Source organism: Limulus polyphemus, unplaced genomic scaffold, assembly GCF_000517525.1.
Source record: "Limulus polyphemus unplaced genomic scaffold, Limulus_polyphemus-2.1.2 Scaffold2712, whole genome shotgun sequence".
NCBI classification, from domain to species: Eukaryota; Metazoa; Arthropoda; class Merostomata; order Xiphosura; family Limulidae; genus Limulus; species Limulus polyphemus.
Genome location: NW_013668322.1, coordinates 90211 through 101890, shown reverse-complemented (window position 1 = coordinate 101890; position 11680 = coordinate 90211). Strand labels below are relative to the sequence as shown.

The 11680-nt window shown below is 30.2% G+C and overlaps 1 protein-coding gene across 1 annotated transcript in view; it reads left to right on the top strand.

Annotated features, from left to right (window-relative positions):
* LOC106467703 (transmembrane 9 superfamily member 2-like) overlaps positions 1-8982 on the top strand; it is a 58755-nt gene extending 49773 nt beyond the window's left edge. The window contains exons 15-18 of the mRNA XM_013928080.2: positions 142-293; positions 2806-2917; positions 4524-4695; positions 5014-8982. Of these exons, the coding sequence (XP_013783534.1) occupies positions 142-293; positions 2806-2917; positions 4524-4695; positions 5014-5081 (504 nt within the window). The 3' untranslated portion in view covers positions 5082-8982. The remainder of the gene's footprint in view (positions 1-141; positions 294-2805; positions 2918-4523; positions 4696-5013) is intronic.
* Positions 8983-11680: the final 2698 nt, after the last annotated feature.

The following is an 11680-nucleotide window of genomic DNA, read 5'->3' as shown; positions in this document are numbered from 1 at the left end:
ATATATATATATATATATATATATGTGTATAATATTTTTTGTAATTTTTAAGAAATAATTTGTTATTTGTAATTAGAGATTATTATTTTTTGCCTGTTGTATATTCATAAATACAAGTTATAAACCTTTTCCTTTTTGCAGACCATTGAACATCCAGTACGAACCAATCAAATACCAAGACAAATTCCCGAGCAATCTGTTTACACCCAGCCTGTGCCAGGAATTATTATGGGAGGCATTCTTCCATTTGGATGCATCTTCATTCAGTTGTTCTTTATCCTGAATAGTATTTGGTAAGTTCTTATTCAGTCTTACATTGTTAAGTATCATTTTGTAGGCTTATATCTGTTTTTGTATCTTTCCCAGTTCTTAATGTTTATTGGAAGTTGGCTTGCTTGCATTCATTCATTTAAGACTTGATTGATTTAACAGCTATTTAATCAGAAAAGGCACCCTGTTTTGTTGGACTTGTGAAAATGTGATTAATTATGCCTTACTTATTTGTTCCCAATCAAAAAGAAGGATATAAGATATAATGACATGTGCATCCTGAGTGTAAATCAACTTTTAGATTGAAAATAATTTGTTTTGTTGCCAAATTATGGCACTGTTAATGGTGCTTGTACAAGCACACCAAAATAAGAAATATTTTGGTCATTGGTCTTAATTTTTTCTATATGGGTATATTTCCATCACACGTGTATAATAGGGGTTTGAGAAATAGATATATATGGCATGTACACAACTGTAATATGGAAACCCCAGACCAATAACTTGCACATACTATGCTACAAGCTTCTAAGTGTCACATTAAATAGCAAAGTTGATATGGCTAGCATAATTGACATTTTGAATTTTGAAGATATAGGTGAGTTTGCACTTGGATGGGCTTGACATCCAATATGGTGCAAATAACATTGATCCTTATTAAGAGGAAAAGCAAAAGGTTTTGTGAACATGGTGTGGCATTAGTCACATAAACTTTCAGCTAAGTAGATACTCATGCAATTAGAGGAAGACTGATTATAAATGCAAACTTCCAACAGTTTCCAAAAACAAAATAGACCTATGTGACCCAACAATATGTTAAGCAAAAGCAGCAGTGGTAAACATCTTTGAACAATTCTCAGGATAGTACTCTACAGTCAAATGAAGCTTGCACTGGTTATAACACTGCCAAATTGTCAACACCAAGATTCACACACATTAAGGTGTATAATGATGCTATACCTGACTATTTCACAAAGCTTTTTAAAAACTTTTGCATTTTAGAGAAAGTCATTTGGTTGAAAGCACACCATTTCAGCAGACCAGCAAATTCGATCAAATGTTCAATTGCTTCATATCATGGTTAAAACGACTGGTAAATTTTATACTTCTTTTTTTTTGCTTACTTTAGCATAAATACATATGTTTGAACTCAAAACAATCATTTAATGTCTTGTTACATATAACTATTTGCATTTGTTCTTCAATCTAGTGCCTTCTTGTTTGGGATCCTGCTGTGTCAAAGTGATGACAGAGGTTTCATGTTTGGAGGGCAATTATCTTCATGACCAAAAGGCTTAAACATTTTTATGCATTCTTTGTGTCATATATCAACCTACCATTGACACAAATTAAATAAATCAGTTTTCAAAATGTGCTATTTTATCTTGAATAGATCCCCTTTCATTTATTTCAGATCTTAAACAGCTGTAAAGTTTTGCTCTTGTTGAATAACTTCTAATAATAATTCCAACATTTTAAGTTTCAGTCATGGGTTAATGATAAGTGTGCCCAAACTGTAAAACTGTAATACTTCAAAACCAGTTGCCTCTAACACATACTGCACTTTAGGACCATAGATTATAAAAGTGGTAGTCAAGTACCATTAATCATTAGGCAAAAATTGGTGGTGGATGTTATTGATTGCCTTTCCTCTAGTTTATCATTTAAAAATTAGGGGTTGCTATGTACAAGTAACCTTTTGTATAGCTCTGCATGTAAATTCTGAAGAAAAAAACAAAAACATTTCATTATATAGAGAATTTATAAGTAGTGTGAGACTTGTGTAGTATGAACTCATGAAAGTTACAAAGATTTTAATAAATAAACCAAAATAAAAATTTTTAAAGTGATTAGACTTTTAAATTAAAATAGAAACTTTTCTGTTCCAAAACAAGATAGCTTTATGTACTTGCTACAGTTTTATTATGTAAAAACTTGCTTAATATCTTTTATGTATTTTCATAGATCAATGCAAACTGACTTACTCTGAGGACTACATTTCTTGCAGTAAAATGGTTGAGAATTATTTTATCCCCTAAGTCCTTAGTTCATTATGAACTTTGATCAACACAACGTAGTCCTGTGTGTAATCTAGTGATGTATAAGAGTATAGGTACACATCCACATAGTGTTTTTTTTTTCAATTCAAAAGAGTTTAATAAATTTATTTATCAGTAGAGTTTATGAATAGATTTTTCTAACAGTAGCTTTTCCCTGTAGAATGAAAGCTATTAATATCTTTTCAAATCTTGTGAAAGTTAGCATTCTGCTCAGATTGAAGTTTTCGTACAAGACTTGACCTTTAATGAAATCATAAAAGATTTACACTTTTTCTCATTTATATGCATATAAACAATAACAGTATCTTATCTTACAAAAAGTGTTACTGTTAGAAACATCATAAATATTTTGGTTTGATTAAACATCAACAGCTGTTTTTCCTGTCTTAAAAAATGTTAAATTTATTTTTTTTGACATCAATGTATTTTCATAACAATTCTTATTGGATAATTCTTTTCTTCTCTCTCTCTGTAGGTCCAGCCAGATGTATTACATGTTTGGATTTCTGTTCCTTGTCTTTATCATTTTGATCATTACTTGCTCTGAAACAACAGTTTTACTGTGTTATTTCCATTTGTGTGCAGAGGTTAGTCATTCATGTGTATTTGTGTGATATTCTATATGTGTGTGTGAAATATTAGAGATTATTTTGTAAGTTACAACTAATTATTTAGAGGTCAGCTACCACTTGGATGTATCAATACATTCAGATGTTTAAAATCATCTTAGAACATTACAAGAAATAGTTGTTAGGCAAGAGAATTAATATATTGTTTTTTTGCAGAACTAATTGTTGTATAGATTCTTATTTTACTTGTTAATTAGATAAATGTTTGAGGAATTTAAAAAAAATTTAAATGTAATTGAGTAGCAATACTTTTTTTTCTTTGTACCATGCATTATAAAAACACCATTAGAATTATTTTAATATTATATTTCATTTTTTAACTTACTTGTGATAGTTTTTATTGGTGAAAGCAAACAAAAGATATGTTTAAGGTACTGAATATATCTTGGGTATACAGTGTTGCATGCGTTGTGTTTTAGTGAAAGCTGCTTTATCTCACTCATGTACATTAATACAGGTTTTGTCACTTTGGTTACCAGAGACATATGTTTTGTTTCATTGGTTTTTAGTAGTACATATTTTCCATTAACCTACAGTGGCAATTATATTTGGTCTCATTGGATTACAGTGGTCCATTTTTTATCTTGTATGTATACAACAGTATACATTTATGCTTGAATTATTGTTAATTGGCTTATAACAGTAGTTCTTTATCAGTAATTATATGCTATCTTAATAATTTTAAGCCTGTAGCTCACATATTATTTTATACATAATGTATTTCTACCTGAAATACAGAAGTTGTTTGAAGTTTTTAATATTTCGATAAAAATAAATGCAAGACTAATTTCAAACATAGATGAATAATTAGACATACTTAGAGTTTAACATTGAAGTCAATGGTAATATAGGCTACATGTGAAGTGTATAGTTGTTAATAGTAGATGTGAAATCGGTGGGAAATGTTTGTTTTCTAATTTTTCCAAGATGCACGTTTGTTTATTTCCGAGTGAAGTGCATTATTAAGATATTAATCAAAACCAGTAAAAAAAAAAAGTGTATACATGATCATCCTTTTCTGATTTTATAATTTGATGTGATTATTAGTCCTCAGTTTGTAATTACAATATAATTACTATTTCTCAGTTTTGGGTATGATGCAATTATTATCTATCACAATGTAATTACTAGGCCTCAGTTTGTAATTACGGTGTAGTTACTTGCTGTCAATTTTAAAAATTTTGTTTGGAAAATTAACACCAAAATACCAACAGCCACTATTAGTTTTGTTACCATCATATATTCATGCTTTATCTGTTATGTTTACAACAATGCATATTTTTCCCTCATCTTAATAGTGGGTCATATATGTGTATTACAAGAATCTTATGAACTTACACATTCACACAAATTATCTTGTAGAAAAGCAGTAGCTGTTATGATTTATATTTACTTTTGTGTAGACATATTTTCAAGGTATGAACTACAATCACACAAATATTTTTATTTAAGGATGTAAAATGTAGAAAGTAATAATTAAGAATATACACTGGTCAAGTTCCTATGAGACAAGAATATCAGTTATTGAATATTTTTTTTGTAATATAAAAATTTTCTGTTTCAGGACTACCACTGGTGGTGGCGTTCTTTTCTAACTAGTGGCTTCACAGCAGTCTACCTGTTTGTGTACTGCATTCATTATTTTATAACCAAGTTGAACATCACTGGTTTCACCTCAACATTCTTGTATTTTGGCTACACTTTTATTATGGTTTTCCTCTTCTTCTTATTCACAGGTATTTTTAATATAGTTTAAAGCAAAGAAATTGAAAATTTTGGCTATGAGCTGTAAAAAGTTTTCACAAATGTGTTTTGTAAAAGATTCTTTTATGAGATACTATTTAACTCTTACTTGATGTAAGAAGTTAATATAAAGAATGTTAGTTTGTTTTACATTTAATAAAGATTTATCTTGACTGGAAATTCTGGTCAAACATTTTTTCTAAATGTTTATAGTGATACTTATATAAGTTATGCATTTTATTTTATATAATCTTATGAACATTTCTCTCTATTTATAATTACATCTGTGTTCTTTTTTTGTTTTTTCACAGGTACTGTTGGATTTTTTGCCTGTTTTTGGTTTGTGAGAAAAATCTATAGTGTGGTAAAGGTTGACTGAATGTTAATCATATTTAGGGAAATGGGTAGGTTCAACACACCACAGAATGAAGCAGTCACACCCTATTTACTGTCTATACTGACCCTTTAGATAAAGCTTGATAGTGAGATAAATGGAACCATTGACAGTTTAGTGTTATTTGAAGCTGTGCTTGATTATTGTTGCACGGACTTGGATAACCTAATGCACTGAAATGATATGGGTGATGTATCATTTAATATACATATATATATATCTATCACCGAAGACCATGGTCAAAGTGTTTTGTGATTAATTGGAAAAGATATAAAGTATTATGCAACTTCAGCAAACTTGTTTTAAGTACAGTTATTTTATAGTTTATTATATATACAATATATATATTGGGTGTTTCAGAAAAATGTTTCACTGATTCTGAACTTATAGGAAACTTGTAAAGAAAAGACCTTAGTAAATTTAAACAGAAATTCTCTGTCTGTCAGCATTTGAAATTTTTAATATCAGAAAAATGAAAGGTGAATTTAAGAAACATAAGCTCAAGAAGCTTGTAGTTTAGTAATATTATCTTTCTTTTAATATTTATCATTGTAAGAAAAAAACTTAAGATAAAAAAAAGTTGATAAACCATATAAAAAAAATTACAGATGTACCTATGATATAGATGAAGAGGTTTATTCATGACAACTCAGTATATTTTAGCATTACCTGTTTCAGATGTGTAGGGAAGCACATTATGCTAATACAGTGATAGGTAAACAAATAAAAATTTGTAAGCACAATCAGTGGAGTAGGAAGGAGTTGTAAAGTGGGGGTGCTTGACTAGACATGCAGATTTTACAATGAGTGTTTGACAGTATAAGGAGAAGCTAAAAGCAGTTCCCTTGCTGCCAAAGGTAGCTCAATCTAGGGGAGTCTTGGGGCATGTTCCCCAGGAAATTAATATGATACTATGATTTACAGTTGATATATAAGTCAAATATGTAAATGTGGGGTGCTACAGCACTCCCAGTTTCAGCACCTCTGACAATGATATTTAGTGTAGAAATCACTACATGTTTCAGCAGTATCTTGGTCAGTCTTCTTCAGGTCTGACATAAACCTAACCATACAGGGCTTATATACAAAAAAAAAAAAATATGGGAATACAAGGTTTTCTGATCAAAGGAATGTTGTCACATGAGTGTGTTGAAGTTTTGCAAGTGATGTGTATAAGGTAATGAGATTGCTAGGGCTGGTCAATTGTAAAGAATACTAAGAGAGTATAGGTATCCAGAGTTTGCTAAAGTTACCAGGACCATTGTCATGGTTTAGGGATGAACCATCTTTCTGTTATAATTTCTAAACAGTCACATTCTTTTTTATTATTGAGTTGATGTACGAGAAAAAGTTTATCCCAAAGCAGCCTATCGCTAGATATGAATTAATGAAATTTTAGCTCAAATTTTTAAAATTCTTCTTTATGCATTTGACCTTTTTGCTGTTTGCATCAGATTTTTCAAAGAACAAGAAATTTGTCCAATATGTTTCTTACCACGTTCTCATGAGATACTATGTACACCTTGTGTCTGTTCTTTCTGTAATACTTATTTCAAGTTAGGGGTAGCATGTCTTAGTGTCTTGGACTTGTGGTTGGATGGTTGTTGGTCCACATCATGCTGTTATGTCCATGAGCAACACTTACTTTTCCCCACTTGTTCCAATATATCCAAGTGTATGATGGTACCAGCTGATAGCTGAAGATTTACCTGCAATGGATAACCATTCTCATCCACTTGAAACTGGAGTTTGAAAGCACCATTTCTTTGTGCCTTGCAAAGAATTTGTAAGGATTTACGTTTTTTACTTAAAGTTAGGTAATAAGATGCTTATCTTAGAGAAAGTTTAGATATAATTTTTACAACAGTTAATCCAGACGAAAAGGAATTGAGAGGAATTTGTCATGTTTTTTTACAGTCTTGAAGTTTAATAAAATTTCTGTCTGTGGTATTATGGTTAAAACCTATAGATAATGTTACATTCTTTTAGTAATTCATTGCTCTTTGTAGATCATTTTTTGAGTTCAGAAATGTATAGGTTGATTTACTAAGATAAAGTGACTTTTAAAGTAGGTAGAAGTTTATTGTGATGGGATACTTTTATCTTATGTTGTGATACCCCTGTACAAGACAAACCAAGGTACTGTCAAGACACATAGTATGCTTTCTACAATATATGTCATGTGCTTGCAAATTGTTTGTTAACTTACTACCATGTTTTAATTTGTTTTCAACAGTTAACATTGTGCAAAATCTTCTTCTTTTTCCTTTATAAAGGTATTATAATTATTTTTGGATAGAATTTTTTATGTTTTTTTTTGTGCTTCTACTATTGTTATTTTCAGAAATATTCTTCTCAAGTTGCTGTAGAAGATAAAAGTTGTCTTATATTTAAATAAACATTTTAAGTTTCTTCAAGCAGTAATATTTTACAGTGTCAACTTTCAAAATTAATTCTTTCTTAACTTTGGTGCCACATCAGTAGTCAACAAACTGTTTGCTAGTTTTTTCTAAACAAACCTTAGTTTCCAGTCACATCAACAATGGATTAGTGAGTGTTAGTTTTTATTTTTAGAGTATCTTTAATTATGATCCTGTATTGCTATATTTTAATGATGTTATTATTTGATTTTATAAATACTAATATAAATTAAAATTCTTCCTGATATAATTATTATATTGATACAGTTGTTGACCTTTTTAAAATTAATTTAGTCATGGCATCTGTATTAAAAAAATTTTGGAATGCAACATCCTTTGCATGTGATGTGTGAGCTAGTAAATATAAAATACAACTTTAAGAATCTTAAAAGCTCAGGTATAGCTAATTTTACCAATACCATAATTTATAGTTGTAAGTCACTCTCTTTAATATATTTGTGTTATAAAGTCTGTAGTGATATGTATGGCCAGAAGTGATATAGTATTTTTTTGTGTAATGTTATTCTTGGAGTGTCTGCTATGTTTATCATATTTTTACTTGATGGAAATTTACTGCACCTGTCATTGACAGTTAATTTACCAATAGTGTTTTTGAGCATTAAACATAATACCCAATGATTAGCCAAAGATTGCTTAAGTTTATCACCAGGTCTAATTAAGCTTATTTTTATGGAGAAAAACAAAAAACAGTTCTCTGAGAATTCAAAAATATTTCAGTAAAAATTGTTGTGTTTGAATTTGCTTTTAAAGTTCACATAAAAATGTATACTAAATACCGTATTGGCTTGATTATAGAGCCCGATCTCGAGTATAAAGCGACTCCCCATTTTCAGAAACCATGAGAAAGAAAAAAAAATGAATGTTATAACGTCCATTATTGGTCTGCAAAATCAATTCTATAACTGAACAACCTGCAGGTGGATTAGTTGCAAAAATTAGAGATGACCTTGAGCAAACATCTGGCGCGCATGCGTAGACGGATGCTATCTGGACATCCAGGAATGCGACAGACTAGAGTAGAGGGAAGGAGCCTATGGTCGGCCGCAATTATAAGGCGACTATGCATTTTACAGCCTAATTATTAATCAACAAACATCGCCTTATAATCGGGCCAATACGGTAAGTATATATGGATTTACATTTTGTACACCTCAAGGTTCTAATGTTTTTACTCATTACATTCAAATCTGTTTTTTTCGAAATCAAAGACAGTAACTTGAATAAGAATATGTAATTTAAAATAAAGATAACTGACGTTAATAATTTATCAACAAACTGATAGGAAACTCAACAAGCCAGGTGTTATTTGAATATAGAGTATTATTGTTGTTGTGAAATTAGTGTAAAACTTCTTCACTGTAGTATCTCAACTTAATTTTGCTATTGAAATCTAAGGTATGGATCCTTTGTAATGTGTCGATCTATAATAAAACAGTTATTAAAAATATTTCTTGTAGTTATTAAATAAAGTATAAAAGGTTGAGTATTTATAATAAAATTAGTTTGAATAAGTAAATCCAGTCACGTAACAACCACAGCCTATATAGTTACAGTAGAATGGAGTTTATCAGAACTACGTTTTGACATTGGCATTTCGTAGTGTAACGCCACCAAAAAATGATTCACTTTCTCTTGCAAAATATTCATAAATTTATATCATAAAGATGTGTTCAAAATGGGGATTTAGAATTTTTATGACTGAGACCACCCTTGTATTTAATGACAGTGGAAACAAAGGAACAAAGATTAACATTTATGGAGTTTTATGCCCTTTTAACTCACCATTTAGTTAATTTGGGTATGAAAATAATATTGTGATATTGTGCCAAATTTAAAATTCGGTGTTATACGGTGAACTAACTGCTTAATGAAAATATAATTGCTAAATAGAAGCCTAAAATATTCCTTGATTTGCCGTACCCTCTGCTGTGGGCTGCAATTTCGCCTATTCAAGGCACATCAACATAGCGTGGATTAGTTAAAAAAATACAGTAAGGTTTGTTGTAATGATGATCTGTATATAATATTTATGGTGTGTAACGCCCTTCTGATTCACTAGTTAGTAACCTTAATTAAATTAGGTATGTAAAATAATACTGTGGCATTGCGCTGAATTAATATTCAGTATTATTATACAGTGGACCATATTATCATTCAACAGTATTTTTATGTGCGATGCCTTGATGTGTGTAGACGCATGGCTTAAGATCTGTACCATTTTTAAAACATTATTTTCTTGCACTTCTCTCTGTTGGTTCCATTGTTTTTAATAGGTTGTAACATCATAACATAATAAATCATTTTACACGGTAACACTATAGTACGTACAAGAAAAAATACCCCAGCTGATACGAAGACACGTGACAACAAACTAAGCATTATATTACTTAGCAAAGTGCGTAAAATAGACTAAAATTGTAACAATAAAGTACAATTCATGACCATTTGTTTCTGGAGAATCTGATATACGAGTCTCCATTCAACGAAGTCAGAAATATGTCCACCTCAAACTATATAAACTGGAAACGACTTGTAACACCTTGGGATCTTCGACTTGTGACACCTTAAGATCTGTTATTTTCTATAAAATTTGTATCTTTCACGTTCTTTTAATTATTAGCTAATTTAGGACAATAAAAACATCACCCTTTTGTAGATTCTGACATTCTTAGCACAATGTTTATGGTAAGTACTGAAGAGTTTATATACCGTATTTTTCGGTGTATAAGACGCACTTTTTTTACCCCAAAATATGATGTCAAAAGCTGCTTGCGTCCTATACATCGAAGGTATGAATAATATATATATGTATATATACAATATACACAAGCCATGTGTAAATATATTTAAATATGCATGCATAGTTTAGTTCAATTGAATGTCTTATTTATAACAATAGCAGTTTTTTTTTTCTTTTAAAAATATAACTATTTATAATGCTGCCTAAACAATAATAAAGAAATTACAGTGAAAGCAATGAAGATTTTGTAGGTTTTGAACCAAATGAAATAACAGTAAACTTTTTTTTTTATTTACGTTATTTTCTTATTTTGTTGTTTTAAGCTCTTTCTGTGTTTAGAACAATATATACTAATTTTTAAAGTATAAAATTGAATTTTTGTTTAATAAAAATCTTTCAAATGCGACCGTAGTTTTTTTTCCCCCAAAACTTTGACTTCAAAATAAGGGTGCGTCTTATATTCCGAAAAATACGGTATGTGTTTTAATTGATTAGAAGGCAACGTATTTATTTATTTTCTGTAAATGTATTTGCTTATTCACTTTTATAACAATTACTACTTGGTATTTTCAACCCGATCAGTTCATTATGAGACACTTAGGCTAAACGGTCAAGTCGAGAACTACGAAATATCAAGCATAACCACCCATAATTTAGAAGCACTAACTAGTGGAAGGGAAACTCTAGAAACACCCACTGTTTCCACGCCTTCTCTTGATCGAATATTAGTATTGAATGTTCCAGTTATAACGCCCCCACAGCTGAAAGTGCGGAGCCTGAATTCATTATCAGGAAGTATACTTAAATATAAAAAAGAAATATATTGTGTACTTAACTACAACATCCTCCTTCTATGCAGGTTCAATATTCACGTCACGTTACCGCAATAATAGAAGTCGCGCTCCTCACTTTGAAACCGGGGGTGTATTATAAAGTTGATCAAACTTCAAATGGCTCAAGAGTTGGCGATTGGTGCTGATTAGTAGTTGCCTTCTCACTAGTCTATCGCTTCAAAATTAAGGCCTTAGTAGTGCTACACGAATATCCGCAAACAATCTTCATCCCAATGCCAAAGTTTAAAACGTTTCAAGCTGCATAATATCCAAACATAAGATTTTCTTATGTTGGAAGTATAAAAACTTATAGTAGAATGAAAACATTTAAGTGTAGGATGGTCCATTAAAAACACATTACGAATAGTTTAATTTGATTTTGTTGAAATAGTTTAGACTATTAGTTATTTAACGTTTAAAATTCGTGAAGTTTATTTGGCTGTGCTAGTTGTTTCAGTTGAATCTCGTATTCTCCAAAATAAATCAAAATCATGTCTATGAGGTTTTCCGAAAACTTTGAAGTTTTTTTGGTTATCTATTTTATCCCTTAGTTATATATATCAGTTACAG